At 47.5% G+C, this 20,339-nt stretch overlaps 1 protein-coding gene across 1 annotated transcript in view; it reads right to left on the bottom strand.

Moving 5' to 3' along the window:
• The window catches only part of LOC109293569 (protein-arginine deiminase type-2-like), a gene marked incomplete at its 5' end in the record, with an annotated part of 56,465 nt that overhangs the window by 14,399 nt on the left and 21,727 nt on the right, over window positions 1–20,339 (bottom strand). The window contains 10 exons of the mRNA XM_019511574.1: window positions 713–806; window positions 1,916–2,060; window positions 2,681–2,832; window positions 11,297–11,404; window positions 12,391–12,502; window positions 13,695–13,798; window positions 16,185–16,363; window positions 16,734–16,859; window positions 17,281–17,398; window positions 18,904–18,965. Of these exons, the coding sequence (XP_019367119.1) occupies window positions 713–806; window positions 1,916–2,060; window positions 2,681–2,832; window positions 11,297–11,404; window positions 12,391–12,502; window positions 13,695–13,798; window positions 16,185–16,363; window positions 16,734–16,859; window positions 17,281–17,398; window positions 18,904–18,965 (1,200 nt within the window). The remainder of the gene's footprint in view (window positions 1–712; window positions 807–1,915; window positions 2,061–2,680; window positions 2,833–11,296; window positions 11,405–12,390; window positions 12,503–13,694; window positions 13,799–16,184; window positions 16,364–16,733; window positions 16,860–17,280; window positions 17,399–18,903; window positions 18,966–20,339) is intronic.

Below are 20,339 nucleotides of genomic sequence, written 5' to 3'. Positions count from 1 at the left end.
CTATCCCACACCCCTGCACGGACCACTGATGAATTAGCCGGGTGCATATATCACCTGGGGACAGCTCCTGCTTCCAACCAAAGCCCCCCGAGACAGGATGCCTGACTGCATGGACTATGACTCTAATCTCGCATCCAAATTCCTCCGTGTGTGTGTAGGAGGCAATTAGTTGGTCTAATAAAAGGCATCATCTCTGAACCAAGAGTTTGAGAGTTTTGCATTTCTGTAGGAGGCAATGTTTTTTCAGGAGAGCGACAGGCTCCCTCCCACCTGATGTAAATAATAGTGTTTGGGACACGGTGAGATGGCCATGTTGTTGGTTCCCTTCTCTGCAACGTGGTTCTTGCTCCCTTGGTTCTTTGTGAAGCTTGAAGCAAGGGAATGACAATAAATAAGATGCATCCGTTGGAGAATATATTAGCCCGAATGCTCAGCCCATAGCAAATGACTCCACAGACAACAAAGCCGAGCCGGTGATGCAGTATTTCAGTTCAGGGTTAGTCAGGGCAAACTGAGTCTTGTATGGGGAAACTGAGGCACTGACTGGTTAAGTAACTCACCTCAGATCACAAAGTGGGTTTGTAATGGGATGGAGGTGAATAGAGCTCAGGTCTCCTCGTACTAATGATGTGCTCTGCCCACTATCCCATGCTCCCTTCTAAGAGTACAGGCCTCTCTCTTTTTGGCAGGAAGCTTGTCTGCACAAACTGACCTTTGAACATCGTGGCTTCCCCGTGGCCCTCTTTCTGCTTCTCTCGGAAGAGCTTGTAGCAGGCAGATGTGCTGGCCATGAGCATCCGGAATTGCTGGGAGGAAGGCAGGACCGAAGGAAAGAGTTAAATACTTGGCCCAGAGGATGAAACAGCAATCATCAAGAGCAGCCACAGACCCATACAGCACGATCTCTCAACGCGCTGCCTCTACGCCAGGCAACCTTCTGCTCCGTGGCTGCCATGAGCACAGAAGGGAGATACTTGGGAACTGTCTGCCTACCCTGACTTGGAAATGTGTAGCTACAGAGCCAAACTCTCAAGTCCCCAAAGTCTTTTAACCTGCGCCAAACCCTGTGCATTTACTGCCATGCCTGTAGGGTCTCGATCGCTGCATACAAAGCCCTCAGTAGTAATCTGCAAAGACCACCTCCACCGGACCTTCCTCATGGCCAAGGTGCTGCTTTCTTGAGACACATCTACATCCACCAAAGCACAAGCTACCTCTCAAGCTGCTTACGAGGCGGGACTATATTGTCCCATTGTGGTGGCCCTAATTTAGGAAGACATGTCTCATCGGAAGAAGAATGCAATGCACAGGTATATTAGGAAGTACCAACATTTCTGCTCCTTTCTCTTTGAATGAACCTGGACCAGAGACGGACTTTCACAGGTCAGTGATCTAGGTCTTTATAGAAGTCATAATACTCTGACTGGGCCATATGCTGAGAGGTGAGGAGCAATGGCTCACACCCAACTGGTCCATAGGGAAGTCTACATTGCCTGAAGCCTCTTGAAGCCCCACAATTGAGGCTGCCATCTTGCGTGAATTATTAGGATGAGTTTTCTTGCCGGTTTCCTTTGCACAGCACCCATGGCTTCAGCATCTAAGCACCACACAAAGAGAACGATGGCTGGGTTTTTCAAACAGGAGTAGGGCATCCAATTTTAATTTAGGGCTCGGGCACTTTTAAAAAAATCTCAGCAGACCCTGCTAGCAGCAAACAGGCCAATTCTTTTTGCTCTTCCCAACCTAAGCAAGTAGAGATTTCAGATATCCTTCTCCCCCCCAAATACAGAGCAAGTCTTGTGGGCATTATGGGGCATTGTGCCTAAAGAGCTTAGCAAATCAGCTCTTGATGCAGAGCCTTCAAACCCATCCCTATCCTTGGTAAACTTTTCAGAATTGCCATCAGGGAGGTCACCTTTTTGCCAGGAATGGGCACAAAGGTCACAAATTCATCTACGTGACCCACGGTGAGCCAGTCGGAGTAGAGCTCTATGGGTGCCTGGACTCGCTGGGCATATAGGAAATCTCTCACCACTTTGGTCATCCTCCTTCCGGCTGATCTAGTAGCAGAAATAGAGGGGAAAACAAACAATTGTATTTCAGAATTGGGGCAAAAGTTTTAATCATGATGGTCTGGAAAAGGAAATGCAAGAAAAAATTCCAATTCCCTTTTATTCCCATGGTGTCTGACCTCATACAGCAGCGAGGCACTCAAATTTGGATCTAAAAACACTAGATGATATGCTCACAAAGGTAAAACGCAGAGATCCAACCCCAGCCCCATACCCACCCCCTCTCAACGTGATCCTGATAAAATTGAATACTGAGCAGATTAGAGAGCCAGCAAATGAGCTTCTCAAATCATATGGCTGCTGACTACAGAGAGGTCCGAACACTCCCAGCCTCTGGAGAGCTTGGTAAAGGGTGTGTTGAAACCAGGAAACAAACTGCAACCTAGGTTTTCTAAAAAATCGTTTAGCTTGTTATGGGCCAAAGCAAGACTTCTGAATCCACAGGGTTAGCTGCTAACAGCAGCTCCCCCGGCAAGACAGATCCAGACACAGGCTTTGCTTCTATATCCAGCATATTATGGAGGGAGATGGGGAATTAGCAGGGATCAGTGATCACTGCAGGATTTCCCTGATCCTCACGAAATATGCAGGTTTTCTGACTCTCTTACGTGGGGAAACTGCTTCCAATGAGGATTCTCCCCAGGGGATATTCCTTCCCATTGACGGTCACGGGAGGGCTGACTTCCAGGTTGCCGAAGGAATCGAGACTGGTGACGACCTCAAACAGAGGCTCCCTGGTGACGTAGCCAAAGTCTGGACCCTGGAAAAAAAGAAGCCGTCACAAGGGCTTAGAAACTATGAATTCTTCCTCATTTTTCCCAGCTGGTGAGTCCCAGACTAGAAACACCCATTGCATTGGAGCTCCTGAGCAAAAACAGGGTTAGAAAGAATAAAGCGAAGGGTCCACGGTTGCTGTATTACTGGAGAAGGGAGCACAGGGAGAGCTAATGGAAAAAGGGGAAGCAACACCATTAGATATGGCCAGTCTTCAGCATCTGGCACACACAATACCCAAGGATATAACCTCGAAGGTTGTACAGGACCTTGGTTATGCCGATACTGCATGGACATGGGATGAGGATTTGGGGGGGAAGAGGGCAAGGAACCTTCTCCGCATGCGATGCCCTTATTCTTCCCTGCACCAGTAGCAGGTCTCTCCAGGCGCAGAGGGAAGTGCTAACTGCCCCTCATCCTGGGGGGGTGAAGCTAGCACTGCAACTTCTCTTCTTGGGAAGAAACCTGGCCTAGTCCTTCTGCCTTTACCGCCGCTGAGTGACTGTATGAGTTCACAGTCCTACCTTTCAGGATGCGCAATTCTCCTGCTTCTTTTCAGAGACTGATGAATAATTTATTAATACAAGGATGTGAGCAGTTCGCAGTGGCTTACATCAGTGATACGGTCATCTACAGTCAGGGCTTTGAGTTGCACTGGATTCATTTAACCACTGTGTTAGATGAGACCAAACAGGCTGGACTAACTGGGAAGGCAAAGAAATGTCAGTTGGCATTACCTGAAGTGGTGTATTTGGGACTCTGTGGGTGGGGGCAAAAATCGCTCCCCTGTGGGACAAGATTGAAGCCATTAGAGACTGGCCACCCCCACCGACTAAGAAACAGGTCAGAGCCTCTGAGACCAATGCTTCAGGGGAGCCCCGTGGGAACTGGCCATGACCTTGACTCTACATAACCACCGGCTACATCCTTAGGGGAGCGCGAACATCGCAGCAGAGGAACTTGAAGTTACTGGGGTAAAAGCTCCAACATTGCGTCTTTCTATTCTTTAGGCCCAACCCAGGATTTCACAGAGACTCATTCAGGGCATGGTGGTTTGTAGCCAAGCCGGCTCTTTATTTCAGATACTACTGGGCTGTCTGTTCCCTTTAGCTCCACAAATCAGCTGTCTCTCTCAAAAGAATTCACGGGACGTTTTGCATTGACCCCAGCCCCAGTAGGACCTCTTGCTCCCCTGCTACAAGGCCATCTGAGAGTGTCTGCGGGGTCACAACAGAGTTATCCGCCACTCCCTTGCTGTGTTACAAACCTTCTGTTGGCCAAGTGAGTAGGTGGAAGAGCTCAAGGGATCTCCAGCAAGAGGAATGGCTGGCAGCAGCAAGGCAGGCAGGCAGAAAAAAAAAATCCTGCTGAATTCCACCCAGCCCCCAGAAGGTAAAAATATCAGGGCCACAAAAAAAACAAATGCTTGGGTGGGAGCCAGCCCCAGATTACAAAAGGAGACAGGAATAATCTGTGTCATAACACTGTCAGAGAGAAGCTGGAAAGCTCTGAACCAGCAACTCTTGGTACCAGCCAGAAACAGTTAGTCAGACGGTAGGTCGCATAGGGTGAAATCTGTATCGGTGCCGAATCTCCAACCCCCCGACCATTCAATCCCACTTCTCATAAGGCTTCAGAATGGGGCTTTAATAACACTAAGTGATGCACAGAGCTTAGGGTGATCCTCTTGCGGAGGGATGCTTTTTACCCTACCTATGTTGCACACAATAGTTCTCTGATGTTTGAGATACATATATATACATACACATATGTACATATATTTATTGATACTGATATATATTTCTTTTCACTATCACAGTCTTTCCCTGGAGCATTTGAACTCAAACATCAGAGAATTAGTGTGTGCAACATAGGGTAAAAAGCACCCCTCTGCAAATATATATACCAAGAGCAGGGAATGGTTTCAGTTGTGCTATTAATATATCTATATCTATCAATATCTCTATTAATAGCACAAATGAAACCATTTCCTGCTCTTTCAGGGCTCTGGAGCTCCACAGCAAGTGGTTTACAAAAGACAACATAAGCCATGGATATGGAGATGGGTTTCCATCACAGGTTGACGACGGCATTGATACGATGCATGCAATTCGAATATTCAACTTTACGGTTTACTCTCTGGCAAGAGAAAATAAAAAGCTGCCATTGCACTAAACTGTTCCTGAGCTGTTTTCCCATGTTCATGCACTGACTGCAGGGTTAGTAGAGGGCTGTGGAAATGCTGGCAAGTAACTTCAAAGACTGCAGACAATTTAAGCCAGAGATGGATGTGGACCTGGTAGTGTATTGCAGCTAGGTTCTAGTGGACCGATTCCCCTCTCCTTTGCACCTTACATGGTCCCTTGAACTAGCACAGAGCGACTCCAAATTCTCCATTCACTCTTTCCAGGAGAAGAGTTGCAAGGTGCAATAACTTTACAAGATCAGCTCCACTGAGCAGCCAGGTCTAGGCTGTACTCTGTGTCCTTCCTTTGGGCAAGGTGCTCAGGTCAGTACTACTTAGACTTTTTGATTCAGCAAAAAAAAAAAAAAACTACAGCCTGTGCAAGGCTGTCCCATTGTAAATAAGATTATTCTGGGAGCACTCAGAGATCTGATCACATCCTCATGGTCTGGTTATTGGAAAGGATGGAGAAAGGCCTTGCAGAAGCTCTCTTTCAGGAGATGCATGGAGGGCAGAGTCGAGAGACAGGAAACTCAGAGTTGTACAGCAAGTGACAGTGTGATGTCTTCATCTGGCACAGGGAAGAAACTGGAAGCCCTCAGTCAATCTGAAGAAAAGACTCATAGCTTCATGGATGTTAGGGGCTAGAAGGGACCTCACAAGATCAGACTTTGAGTCCATGACAGTAAAAGACATGTCAAGAAGCAAAGAAGCCATGTGCATGGGATCAAATAGCTCCCATTTTTTTTTCACTGGATCCAAGAACTGCTCATCCTGTTAATTAGCACTGCTGGGTTTCCTCATCTATCCATAAGCCAGGTCAATTATCTGAATAAGCACGGATTCTCTAGACCTATTAATAAAAAACACTCATTAGACACTTCAGTATGACAGTGTTTTCTTTTCAGTAAGTTGATATGCTTCTATCGGGCTTAGCCATCAGTGGGATCTGCCCTGTGCGCCCTGGCCAGCCCCGTGTGTTAGCTTGTGACCTCTTGATACGAGAACGGCAAAGTCCAGGTTTGACGCTCCCTATGGAGATGGCACATCAACATGCCTCTTGGCTCTAGGTACTCAGCTGAGAGGTGGGAGAAGCATAATGCATTGTTGTCTGTCTTGCTGGTAAAAAAATCCCCTATAGGATTCACAGATGTTGGGGTCAGAAGGGACCTCAGTAGGTCACTGAGTCTGGCCCCCTGCCCCCACATTCCAGTCCAAACACAACAATGAAAAAAAATTGAAGCTGCTGAGTTATAAACTACATTTAAATTTTATCAAGAGGTCAAGAGACAAGTCACCAAGTCTAATCCCTGCCCAGTTCAGAGTGTGTCTCCCTATGGTGCAGTGTCCTCATTCATATAAAAGGGGATAATGCTGAAGGTAGAGAGAGAACTCATTCGTGGTCATTGAATCGTAGGTATATCCCACAGGGGACCAGGGGATTTGAAGACCCCTCTTGTCGACAGCAAGCATCAGCTTGATATTCATTTGCTTATATGCTGGAGTGGAAGGATCCAATCTAGAGATGTATTCATTAGAAACAGGACAGAGCCTGTAGATGCTGCAACTAGCCCCATGTGGATGATCAGAAAGTCTGCATTCAGGTTGGCTTGACCAAGCCAATGGGGAGGATGTTGGATGCAGCTCATCTTCATGGTTTCCAGTCCTCTGGGATCTTTTTCTTTCCCTGGAATGCCCATTGGTTTGCTCATATTAGCTCTGGACAACATGCTTAGCAGAAAGAGATCCCTTCCCCGTGCACGGCGGGCGCAAGATCCAAGTCACTGTGGGGTCATCGAAAGGATTTATGAGAGGATGTGGATATGTTCACTTAACAGGCTGGTTTCTGCTGGTTCCTCCAGCCATTCTGGAGGCATATGACCCTAGAGATGTGAGAACGGAGCCAACTCATTTAGTATGGGAAAGATGAGACTCTTGGTTTCTTTTTCCACCTTCTGGATTCGCACAGATTAGCTGCTAGGAGCCTCTCTGCTGTAAATGCCCTAAATCCTCCTACTCCTAATATCTTCTGGGCCAGCTCATGTTTTCTTTTTGCTCCAGTGATTCAGATTTTAAAGCACTCTCTGGTCTAGCAAATGGCTCCTACGCTCACTTTTCTATTGCTTTGTATAGTGCTTGACCCCCGGGAGCTCTTTTCCATTTAAGGGTCTCAAAAAACCGATGGAGAAAATAATGTGTTTTTACAAAAACTGGGAAATGGAGGCACGGAGAGCAGCATGTTCTAGAGACCATTCTTGTGGGTCCCCAACTTGAGGTGGGTCAGCTCAGCTTTCAGCTGAGTGCCTAAATCAAGAGGCCAGATTTCCAGATCTGCCCAGTACCTGGCATACTTTACACTTTATTGCTCAATGCGGTATGCGCCTCAACATCTCACACATCCTTTCACCATTGAAGTGGCAGCAGAGATCATCTGGAAATCTGCCTGATTTTTCAAAGCTTGTGAGCACTCCCAGCTCCAACTGGAGTCACTGGCATTGGAGGACACGCAGGCCTTCTGAAAACCAGTCCCCAGTGGTCTCAGATGAGGCAGCCGTGATTGATGGATACGCCAACATTTAAGTTCTATATGACTTTGCTCAGCTTTGCAGGGGACAGGACCGGGGGCCATAGTTCCTCTTAGACTCCCCATTTTCCATGACATGTTTTGTGGGCTGATCTACTGCCACAAGGCTGTCGATCCCTTTCTGCCACAAGAAAACCCACTTGCATCGGGGTGGATCATCCTCTGCCCATAGACTGGAGCAGACACGGTGAAGTAGCTCCACTCCTGTGATGTGTTTTTGGGGAAGAGAAGGAAGGCCATTCACCCTCCCTTGACCCTATAAAATGAACTGCTCTTGCCCTACTATTCAAGCTGGGATTGGAGAAAAGGCTGAGCCTTTCAGACAGCCTGATTTAATAAGCATTGGCATGGGACACCATTGCCAGCCAGGTTTCAAATCCCCAACGACGCACCCTCGTTCTCAAAATGATTGCTTTTTCATCCCTGCTTCATCGGGAGGATTTGCGTCCTATCAGCTCCAGCAGAGGCAGTTCCATTTTGAGAGGCTAATTCTCTCACGTCTCCTTTTCCCCCCTCGAGCGGTCCCTGAAGGCTTAGAGCAAAGCACGCGCCTCTCTATGGGGTGGGAATAAAAAAAAAAAAAGGGTGTTTGGCTAAATTGTGCCAGCTGGAAAATGAGATTGAAGAGATAGAGGGAGGATTAGGCAAGGCTTCGGAGCTCAGGATTGGAGCCTATAACACGTTTGATGCTCCAAAGGCTGAAATTGCTTCTCAAAATACCAAGCAAAGAATTTACAAAGAGGGCAGATAGAAGTTGCTGCCTGGCTTATTTTGTAAAGAAGGGCGATCAATGTGCTTTTCCCATCCCGCATGACGAATCCAGGACTGCTTGTACTCATTGCAGGCATGATAAATGATATATTTCAATGCATTTGAAAGCGATTAGCCTTCTCCAAATGGACATGGAGCAAAAGGGAGCTGCTTGTGTGATAGCTGCGGCACGCCGCTCTCTTCTCCGGTTACCAGAAGTGCCAAGGAGCAAGCGGCAGAGATGGGCCGGTGCTACCGTGGTCACGACATAATCCAAGATCCACCCCCCAGCTTACAAATTTTAGGGCTGTTTGGTGCCGCTTTCCAGCAAGGACTAATGGGAACTCCCTGCCTGTGCTGTAGGCCACAGCAGTGGCAGATGCCGACGAGGATCTTGTTGGCGCTCAGCGGGAGCTGTCTGCAGGATGAATGTGGGTAGCGTGGGTCAGAGGGTTTGTGTTCATAACCCTTTAGGCCACCGATGGACTGCGCGATGCCGAGGGGATGCATCAGCAGCCTGCAGTCGACGTCCACGTTGCAGTGGATATCCCATCCCAGAACCGTGCTGTGTCTATGTAAGAGGCAATGGTTTCAGACCCCAGCACATCCAGTCTTGCTTTCTTTCTTTCCTCCCCCAAGCGCCCCAAGTTCAATCCCCGTTCTCTACGGCTGCTTCCCAGGTTAGCCTCACTGCTTTCAAGATAACCTTTCCGAGTCTGCCTCCCGGAGAGCTGCCCCCTTTATACTTGGCACAGATAAGCCTGGAGAATGATCACTTGGCGGCCGGCTGCATCTCGCTCCCTTTCACTGGATAAATCAGCTCCTATTAGGGTTTCCTTTTCTTTAAGCAGGGGGCAAAACATGTTAACGAGCGGAGAAGAAATACAAGCCTCTAATACCGAGGATCTAGGAATCTACCTGGCCCCAGAATTAGGCATCTCTGATTTAGTTAGTTTATAAGGTGCAAATCGACGTGGCCTTCTGCCTGATTTCAAATGGATGCAGCTTACTCCTGCTCCCTGATAACGGCAAGAAGATGCAACTGTGGTAGTTCATTTTTAAAGAGGTGTTTGGGATCTATCGTCTGGGCAAGACGAGGGAGGATGTTTCCTGCTTTCTGGACTAAAGGCAGGTGGGTACAAATTGCAAAAAGGCTCCTCTGAGGCGGGGGAGCGACTGATCCTTGGAGCAGGGGGGATTCCAGGGAGCCGGTCTGAAAGGGACACCTCTTTGCTGAACTGCGACCCGTGCCTGAAAAGCCCAGCTGCCTGGAAGTGGACCGAGGGGGACAGTTGCCTCTCGCCGAGCGAACAAATGACATTCAAAGCCCATCTCGTGGCTGATTTGTTCCAGCGTCTCCTTGTCAGCCTCCCTGGGGCTCTCTCTGATTCACTCCCTCTCTTGCTCTGGCATGTACAATTCAACCCCAGGGTTCGTGGTTACACTTCTGGGGGCCTGCAAAAGGCTGGCACGCTTGCACGGCTGTAGCGTGCAGGAGAACATAGCTCACGGGTGACCAGCACAGTCAAAGCCAGGGTGGCTTTCTATTGGAAAATGCCATTTTTTGTCAAAATAGATCCGTTTGTAGGAGGCAGGTCCATTTTAACAACATTTTCAACGGCTTTAAACAGTCCTCAATCTAACTGGAGCATTTCCTTTTGATCTTCTGACCTGGGTCCACCTATCTCATTGCTGGTCCTTTTGCAGCTATTATAGCTACGAAGATCCAAACCAGGAACCCGTGCGAGGGATAAGGCTGCCTCTGACGCGCTTTCTGTCATGCAGAATCAAAAGAGAGTCTGGTGTCCCAGCGAGCCTGCAGGAAATGTTGCACCCAAGAAACCTGGCTCACATTATAACATAGCAGCATTGATATATCATGTTTAATATCAAGTGTATGTATAGTCACCGGTATTCCATATTATAATATTTCAACATCATTGAAACTAAACGTTTCATCAAAGCAGCATTGAGACTTCTGAATCTGGGATTTACATTTTGAGATGCTTTGGCCTTTTGTTTCCATTTGAGACCGAAGCACTATTTCAAGTGCTTGGGATGGTGGTCTCCATTTTCTGACCATCTCTAGGTACGTTAGGATCCAACCTGCCCTTTGATGCTGCCCTGATAGCAGAGATATTTGTATCCTTGGCATCTTCAGCCAAATGATGGCAGACCCTCTACCTAACCAGAAGCTACCCAGCCAGACCTGCTTTGCATTGCAGGTGCTCTTCTCTCACACATTTGACTCTCCCTTATTCAGTTAGGCCAGTGACTCCTTTTGTAATGATGGGATCTGAGAGTCAGGTGAATCAGATACTCATGGTCCCAGCCAGCACCTTTTCTCCTGACCCCCTTGTAAACTTTAGTGGGTCACAGACATTTGAAGCTGGCTTTAAAGCATTCTCATTTGGCTTTGCTGGGGTTGGAATCACCTTTCTCTAGCATAGCCACAGTAGAAATAATTTCTTTATGGACATTACAGTAAAAAAACCCCAATGGTTTAATCAGTAGCAGCCTTAGGGGAAGGCAAACCAGGTGACCACCCCCCGACCCCACATTTTAGGGGGTCCCAAAACTTTGCCACAAATGATTTGGGGGTAAATTTTTGCAAGGAAGTGGCTCTATTTGCATGCTAACACTGGACTATTTATCTAACTCCACTCCATGGATATTAAAAAGATCCACGATGCAACTCTGGTGGGTTAATAGTCACCTGAGTACCTCAAAGGAGCCTCAAATGACTCTCTTGCCCAGGGCTCCAACCACCCTAAGGCCACCAATGGTTTCATCTGCCTCCCTTTCAACCCCTCCTTTTTTTTTGTGAACCATCCTGGAAGATGTTTGCAAATTGCCGTAAGCTTCTCCTCCTGCTGGGAGACCAGGCAAGGGATACCACGCGTGTTTACCGAGAAGATGCAAAGCTCTTACCAGGAGCTCCTTGATGGGAAACTCTTTCAGCCCACCATCTCGGGGGGAGTCCAGGACCACCGGAAAGCCTTTGTGAGGGGCGTGAATGTAGCCAAACTCAATCTCATCCTGGTCAAGGAAGAAAACCCATTTATTAAATGCAGGCAAGGCGGGGGAAGTGCCCAGTGAGGCCTGACAAAAAGCCTTTCAGCAGGGCCCCTACAAAGCAGACTAGCATTAACTCCGTTTCCCAAAAGAGGAGCACATCAAGGGGAAGGGAGAAAGCTTCACAATGTGAAATCCTATGAAGTATGAACTTTCATTTCTACCCAGGAGAACTTCTACAATCTTTTCTCCAATGCCTGATGAAAGGTGTTTGTGCCCAAAAGCATGCAATTAAAGAAATGTTTTTGCAAAAATCATGTTGGTCTAATAAAAGATATCAACTCTACTGTGAGTCCTGATTGCTACTTCGGAGGCATTCAGTGTTTGGGTTCTCAGCTGGTGATGATTTGGGCCCAATTTTCCAGATGGTTGTGCCAACTTTTCTCTTCAGTTAATAAAGGGATCAGTGCCAGGGGGCATGTCTACACGTTCAATAATGCACCGTAGATACCGTGCATTTAGTTTAGTACATCTTTAATAAAGTACTAACTAAATACACAGTACCTAGAGTTACTGCGCAGTAGCATCAGTGCATGGTTATTTAGGGATGCTTACTGAGCATCAGCCCAATAACTGTGCAGTTGGCTACTAGCAGGGTTTTTGCCAAGGCACGTTACTGCGTGGTGTTATTAGGCCAATGTGGATTAAGCATCTCATGCAGACATGCCCAGGGGACGTTTGAGGGATGATAGGAGCTCCCAAAGAGACCAGAAAGGGCAGGGGTAGGCGTTTGCTGGGTGAGAAGCCACAGCTGGGAGCCTGTGGGCCTGACCTATGGAAAAGGGGAAACTGAGGCAGCACTGCAGCATGAAGCTAGGCTGGGCAAGCCATGCTATGCAGGCTTCTACAATGACAGCTTCATCTAGAAGTGGCTTGTGCTGCTGGATTTTAATGTTCAAAGAAAAAAAAAGTCCTGGTATGGTCCGGCATGCCCCTGGTCGCCTCCTCACCTGCATCCAGCGGTCACCACGGTTCATGTACCCGAAGCAGACCTTCATGTCGCAGCTGGCTTTGCTCACTAAATTCCTCACTTCCTTCAGGAACAGGTAATTGTCCTTCACGCTGGGAAAGCAGAGGGAAAAGGAGATGTGGTTGAAAGAGGAGGGGAAAAAAGCCACTGATGGGACTGCAGCGGAAAAGAAAACAATACACGCTCCTTCCCCCTTGCCCTCAAAAATAAATTAGAAGGACACACCACCAAACAGGGGAAGCTGGCAGTTATGAACGGTGCGAGTTGGAGCTGCAGAGCCAACGTGTAGGAATCAGTGCCTTCTTAGAAGGACAGGCTGGTGAAGTCTTGGATGGAGGGAAACTGCTGCCTGAGGCCGATCACCTGCCCTGATACCCATCAGCACTAAACTCTCTGCCATGTTAAAACTGTGAGTAAGAACCCGCACTATCTGAAAAACCAAATGTGCTGCACAAAACTAGAGAGAAGTCAGAATAGTCGCTTTTCATTTAGTGTCTAGGCCGGTTTCCAGAAGGCCCCTCAATTTTACAATTCTTTACTTGGAGACAGGGCCACTTTGGAGAGACCTTCATGGGGGAAGAAAACAAAGGGAAAAGAGATGCAACTGAAAGAAGAGGGGGAAAAAATGCAATTTTCCCTTCCAAGTTGACCTGTTCTTGAGAAGGAACATGGACATGATGATTCCTTTCAGCATTTCACAGTGAAGCCAGTTATTTTCACTGGAAGTGCACAAACTATTCATGCTTTGATGAATGTGTACTTTGAATTGTACATCGATTCATACGTTGATGAATACTTTGATCACATATCTCCAGCAAGAACCAACTAATAGAAAAATGGGGCTCTGGAGACTGCAGTCGTGCTGCAGACTGAACACTTCAGTATTTCCAGCCTCCTCTGACTTCATGCAGTTAAATCAGTGGGGCCTAGTTTGTTCCTGATGGACTACCATAGGAAGGACTGAGACCCAGCGCTTTAGTAGACAGATCCTTGCACTAAGAAGAGTGTTACCCAATATCCAGAGCAGTACTGGAGCTCAGTAATGAATTCAAAATGAATGAGCATCAATAGGTTGAGTCCAGCCAAGACAACTCTCAATACTTACTGGATTGGCAAATCGATGGGAGAGTTCTCAGCTCACATCTTTGGGATTTCTAATACTGGTGCTATATATTAATATACAGATCTGCAGTCCAATGCCTATGCCTACATGATGCCCAGCAATCACAGCTGTCCCAGAAATAAGCCCAAACTGCATAGGGAGACTTTTCCATTTGCTTTTACCTGCACACAAAAACATTCACTGGTGGCAACGTGTTTGGAGTCATTATCCACGGAGCGACCCGGAAAACAACGGTGTCTGTGAAGATCGGAGCCTGGGGGATACCCTGGAAGAGAAGCAGGAATAACGTGCATGGTGATCGCATCCATCTGCTCACAAAGCTCCACACTCAGCGTGGGGACTATTTAACTGAGGGGCGGACGATGGGGGCACCATCATCGTGGGCAAAATAGGCAAACGAGCAGAGTCAACCACAACTTAATGAGCTCTGAACCTTTCCTCCCAGGGTTTGCTAATGCCGGACTGCACATCATCCCCTCTAGGTGCTAATCGAAGCAATCAGCTCCATCCTGCCTCAGGAGAGCAAAGAAAACCGGCATTTTGCCTCACCTACATTTCTGACCCAAAGGACTAGATGGACTAGATCCTAAGCTGGTGTAGCTCTACAGACTTCAGCTGATTTGCACGACAGCTAAGGGTCTGGCCTTGCGCACCCTTCTGCAGCTTTCCTTTGGGACCTATTTCTGGTGCATTTTGAGGGACTGTGTGAAGTGTCCTAAGGTGGTCTAGAAATATCTATGAATCCTCAGAAGAGTAGTAGTGAGCAAGTGGCCACACAGATGTGCTGTGGGGAGGAGAGATGACGCCCCAGTTCTTTTAGAGATGGGATTTGTGGTGGTACTTGAGGAACCCCTTTCCCCATGGGGAGCTGCTTGCTGGTGTTACCCCACCGTGCTGTTTTTTTTTTTTTTTTGTTTTTTTTTTTTTTTTGTTTTTTTTTTTTTTTTGTTTTTTTTTTTTTTTTGTTTTTTTTTTTTTTTTTTTTTTCCAGAGAGGGGCATTTCTTAGGACTGTCTTCAGGGCCAGCTGGGAGGGGGTACTGCCAAGACTGGAAACAACCTCCTGCCTCTCCTATCTGCTGGCAGAAAGATACCTGAGATTGCTGTGTGCTTCACATTCCTGCATGGTCCTAACAGGCAGATCACAGCCAAGCCCCCCACGTGTGTCACGTAACATGCAGCCTCCCTGACCTCAGACAAGGGCCGAGCCCTTCAGTGCGGGATGAAGTTTCACAAGATGATTTAGAGCTCGCTACAAGTCTTGTTGCTTTGACATGGGCACCCGGGGCCTGGGCAGGGTGCGCTCCAAAAAAAGCACTTAAGTCTTTGAACCAAAAAAAAAAGTGGGGAGCTTTGAAATAACAGCCCTCAGGGCTGAAATGGGCATATTATATGTGCTAAGTGATGCATTGAGCGGTAACATCAGCAGCTTCTTCTGTTTCATAACACAGATGTAATGGAGAACTGGAGGGTCAAGCTGGTGCCTAATGGGGGACTCTGCATGAATGGAAACCCCGCGTTGCAGCAAGAAATCTGGAAGTCAGAGTTGGCAGGGGACAGGGTTTACTATGTAGGTGCAACAACCGGAGAGAGAGCTTCTCCATCGAGGCCCACTCCAAGTGCAACTCCAGTGACCATGGGGCAGGAAATCCTTGAGGGTCTGAGCATAGATCACCATTTTCTTCAGAATAGGCAATGGTGACCATCATGGGGCCCTACATCTCCTGGAGAGCATTAACAGGAGCGTGCTCCTCTTTCCAATGGAAGACTTGATCCCATTATATTTGCCCCACTAGGCTATTGCTTGGTGGGCATGTTGTTTGCTTTTTGTTTGCTTTGCTCATGTCAGGACACTAAAAACCTGCCCTGCCCCCTGCCTGGTGTTGGCACTGATGCTTGTGCAACGCGAGTGCTAAACTCTGCCGCTGGTGTCAGTATGCGGAGACTTCCTGGGCCCAATTCTGACCCTGCTCACACCAGGTTTATGCTGGCAAGACTCTAGGGGAATGGCTCCTGGTTTTTCATGGGATAAGAGGCCTAAGTCAGAAGCATTTTGCATTTGTATGTCCTTGGGAGTGAATGAGAACAAAATGCAAAGCCATGGAGATTCCTGGTGTAAAGGACTATCTGTTACTTTGCATGCAGGATTACTGCAACCCTTCTTGCTTTTTGCTCATAGTTAAAGCTGGAACGATCATTTCTGGGATCGGGGTAACAGCAGCTTAGTCCTCATGGCCCAATTGCTCCTTGACCCGGTGCCAGACCTGCCGATAAGGGTCAGTGCCAGCTGTGATGACATGCTATAGATTGTGCTCAAGAAGGGAGACCCAGACTCACTTCACATGGAACACATAAAGGCAACCAGTAATACAAGCCTGTCTTTAGCCACCTGGCAATCTCATAACTCATTCTCCGAGCCACCCAGGCTCCTGCAGTGGCTATTGTAAGTGTTGCACAAAAGCTCACAAGGGGAAAAAATAATTTGCAAACATCCCTGATTTTCACACATTTGACCTATCCTCATCTGCAAGTAGCTATCAGAACAAATGGCTCCCTAGTGTTACTGCACCGAGCTACCCAAGGATGCAGTCGATTGACTCTGCTGTGAAGCTGAACGTCCCGATATGACCCCTTCTCCCGTTATTCCCAAACCTCAGCCAACGACTCCAGAAGGCTGACGCTGATGGAGACCAGCCCGTTGAAGCTCTCATCTGGGAAGCGGAGTCCCTCGACGAAGAACTCCAGCTCCGCGGATCCACCAGTGTATTTCACGCTGTGATACAGCTTTCTCCTGCCCAGGACGTGGATGTAACGGTGGCCAAAGAAAGGATCTAGAAGCAGCAAGAGAAAAGGAACATGCAGAAAAGACAGCAAAAGGGATAAAGGTCAGTCCTGACCCATCGTTCTTCTCCAGCTATTCTTGGGGGAAAAAAAGAAAACGTTACATTTTTGGGGGGGGAAAAAAATCACTGGAGACATTGGGAAAGCACAGTTGACACTGACCAACTTCACACTGAGTTAATAATTGCTGGAGAGGCAATTATTTTAGTGGGACGTGTGTGCATGGAAAGCCAGTGCAAAGAACATGAAGAGGACAAGGCCAACAAGAAAGGGACAAAGCTTGCAGCCCCAGAGATCGTGGGAGCACCATGATATGACAGACAAGGGAGGGGGCAGAGAAGGAAGAGAGGCAACACTTACTCTGCACGTAGAAGACCCCGACTTTGTCAGAGTCGGATACAGGAATGTAGAGAACCATTTCGTACCCCGGAGGCAGTCTTTGGGGGCCTTCGGTTCTCAAAACCATCCGAGCCATATCCAGCAAATCTGGGGCCAAAGCAGATTGGAGAAGTCAGAAGGAAGCATCATCACTTCTCAGAACAAAACCACACGGCCAGGCTCAAGGATGGCCCTCAGAAATCAATGCCTCAGCTAGGTAGGGCAAAAAGAAACATTTCATTTTAAAATATAATTACTCTGGAACCTGGGGGTTTTGGAATGAGCAACCATTCCTTGGTAGGTTTTCTTCTAGGAAAAAGGCTGCACCCATGTGCTAGCAAATTAAACCCTTAAAAGTGACTAGTGAGTACCACAGACAGTTTGCAAACAGAAAAAAGGAAATCAGGTGTCTGAATTTTGCTCTACTTTATCAGTGAATTCCATGAAAAAATTAAAATAGAGACAAAGCCAAGCCCACATTTCTAATCTGATGCTGAGGCACTGGGGGTGGGGGCTGTGTGTAAAATACCTTCTTTGCTGAATACTCTTTCATCCTCACAATCCAGCATGGAGATCAAAGGATTGTCCTTGTCACAGTTCACTAGCAGGATGGCTCCTTGTCCATCTGGGCCCCATGTCCAGGTCGCCTGAAAATGGAAAAGCTTGGCTTAGTGCAATGGCTCTCAACAATTTTAGACTCAAGGCACTGCTGGATAGGCTCAAGACTGCCCTTGGAAAATGCCGGCCCATAGCTTTCACTCTTTTTTTAATTATAGAAAAATAACAGAGCAATTATTTTATTGAAAAAGAACTTAGAAAGCCCAGAGCAGGTCAGAGTTTGAAACCTCCAGGTTTGTCTTGTGAATTATGTTTATACACCTAACAGTGCTAACATTGCATGGCACCCCATAGCACCCTTGAAAGTATCTTAAGGACACCCCAGGTTGAGAATCAGTGGCTTAGTGTGTGTGTACACCTATGTCTCTCTAGTAGCCAGCTCCAGTTGCTATCAGCCTGCTGGCAACTATTCATAAAGAAAGAAGTCACTATGTTCATTGTAGGAGTGAGAAACACAGTTTGGGGGGTGGTCAGGGTTAAGCACTGCCTGAAAGGGCAAATCTCGTGGTGTGTACATGCACCCTCAGTCCTTGCTGATAACCACGGGCTGGGCAGTGTTCTTCTTTACAAATGAAAGGAGCTTTTTTTATGAAGAGCATCTCTAAAAAGCAATGGCAATCCAGGCAAGGGGAAAAACCTTCACCTTCACCCCATCCCAGCACCTGCCAGTGACTTAATGAATGTTCCTCGCACTCCACAATTGTGTCTTCATTGTCCATTCCTGTTCTGGACAGCTGTGCAACATTGTTCAAATAGCAATGATGAAAGCTGGCCTTTCAGAGAAGGCTCCACAGGCAGGCACTGCTCAGCAGAGCAAAGAGGTATAATTTACTCTTGTTCTCCATCTCTTGAATGCTTTTCCAGGAATTACAGTGCCGTGGTGTCAAGTGAACGCAGTTCTCGGTATATCAGCCCAGCTTCTTCAGAAATCAGCCTTCTGTTCCTATTCAGGCGGCCAGTACAGAATACAACTCAGGCCAAATTTGGGACATCTTGCGATTGAGAGGAGCTGGGCAATGGAGGTCTGGGTGCAATCCATGCTTATGCTTTCCTTGTTGCATTTGCTAAGGGACCTGCATTGCAGCTCACTAGCAGGAGTACAGACCTTAGGCTCAAGTTTCTAATACTCTACTTCAAAGGCTCCTACTGTGATAGCAGCTACTACTTGCTGCTGTCCTGCAAAAGAATGGGACAGGAGAACAAGACAGCTGCTCCCGGCACCAAGATGACCCATGGGCTCCCAGGGTCCTCCTACCCATTTCCAGACCGCAACTTCTTTCAGATTTCCTTTTGAACATGACCAAACCCAAAGGAAAGGGTAGAGATAATTGCCCTGAAATAGGGCTTGGCCTCTGGGAGCTGGAACAGCAGATGTGGTATCAAAGGCTAGTTAGCTGCTGGTGCCAAGGATGATGGCAAGGCTGTGTCCTCACAGCTGGGCACCACAGGCTGAGTACAGAGGCTAAAGGGAAGAAAAGCAGCAGTTTGACCAAACAGCGATTTCATCCCAGACCCTTCACACAGTCAGAGTTACCTTCCGTGGGTTGTTCTTTTCCACCACTCCATCGCGGTCTGCATCAACATCCAGAGAGATGCCTAGAAACGCAAGAGAACCAGTCAGGTCACTGTTCACACTTCCAGCGGCATGTGACAGGGAGAAGCAGCTCATCTCCAAACCAAGACTGAGGTTTGGTACAAGGGATGGTGCCTGTAACACTCTCCCCATGTGAATGGGCAGTTTGCATAGCCCTGTGCAAAGTGGTGTGGGCTGGGCTCCATCCAGCCTCCATGCCTTCCCTTGGCCATTCAGTGCCTACAATGTTATTACAATACCAGTTAATTTCCCATGCAAGATATCAATCACCTCTATAGTGCCCATAAAAGCTTACCTTGCTCAGGGACTAATGGTAGAGGTAGTATCTTTTATTAGACCAACTAGATTTTTTGCAAAAAAAGTCTTTATCTTGCTCAGGTGCAGGACAGGCAAAGGGATTTATTCTGCTCTTAGCTGCAGCAGGTGGAAAATCAGGAGCAACTCTACAGGAATAGATTTGCTACAAATTTTTTTGGAGGCAAAGGAAAGAAGAATCTATTTCCTTGGCCCAGGAGCCAAAGCATATTGAAATGGATGGATAAATCTTGTGACTTCATGGGCTGAGCTTGGGCCCCAAGGCAGATCCAGCAGGCCTCAGTAACTATCATGCAACCTACGCATGTGACTACATTGCTGTGCAGCATATTTTGGAGTAGCTCGGCTTGCTAACGGTATAGGGAGCTTTCTAGGTGGTTTCATGATAGGGAAAAAGAGGCTGGTGAACACAGGCCTGACATTAGCATTTCCTTTCAACATCTTGTTTTGCCATGCACTAATTATTTCAACATGCTGCATTGCCAGCAGTTTGACAGGGCTTTTTTTTTTTGATGTTTCTGATAGCTGTATAAATAGCTCATATGGTGCATTTAGGTTCGAGTCAGGGCATTATGAATCCCTGCTTGTTCCCATGAGGCACTATAATGCACCTTCTAGCTTATCATAAAATTACAGAATCATAGAAAATGAGGGTGGAAGGGACCTCGGCAGGTCACATGTAGTCCAACCCCCTGCTCCAAGCAGGGTCATCCCCAACTAGATCATCCCAGCCAAAGCTTTGTGTAGCCAGGTCCTGAAACACTCCAAGGATGGAGAATCCACCACCTCTGGGTAACTTGTTCCAGTGTTTTACCACTTGCTCTATTCAGCGCTGGCAAGGCCTCAGCTGGATTACTGTGGCCCGTTTGGGGTCCCACACTTCAAGACGGATGTGGATAAATTGGAAAGAGTCCAGGGAAGAGCAATGAAAATGATTAGAGGCGTGGGAACCATGAATTACAAGGAAAGGCTGGAAGAACAAAGGTTATTCAGCTTGGGGAAGAGAAGACTGGGCGGGGGGGGGGGGGGGGGAAGGGGGTTTGAAAAAAGCTTTCAAAACC

Source organism: Gavialis gangeticus, unplaced genomic scaffold, assembly GCF_001723915.1.
Source record: "Gavialis gangeticus isolate Ggan-Ray unplaced genomic scaffold, GavGan_comp1, whole genome shotgun sequence".
NCBI classification, from domain to species: Eukaryota; Metazoa; Chordata; order Crocodylia; family Gavialidae; genus Gavialis; species Gavialis gangeticus.
Note: the sequence above shows the minus strand (reverse complement) of the source record. Positions and strands in the feature narration are given on the sequence as shown.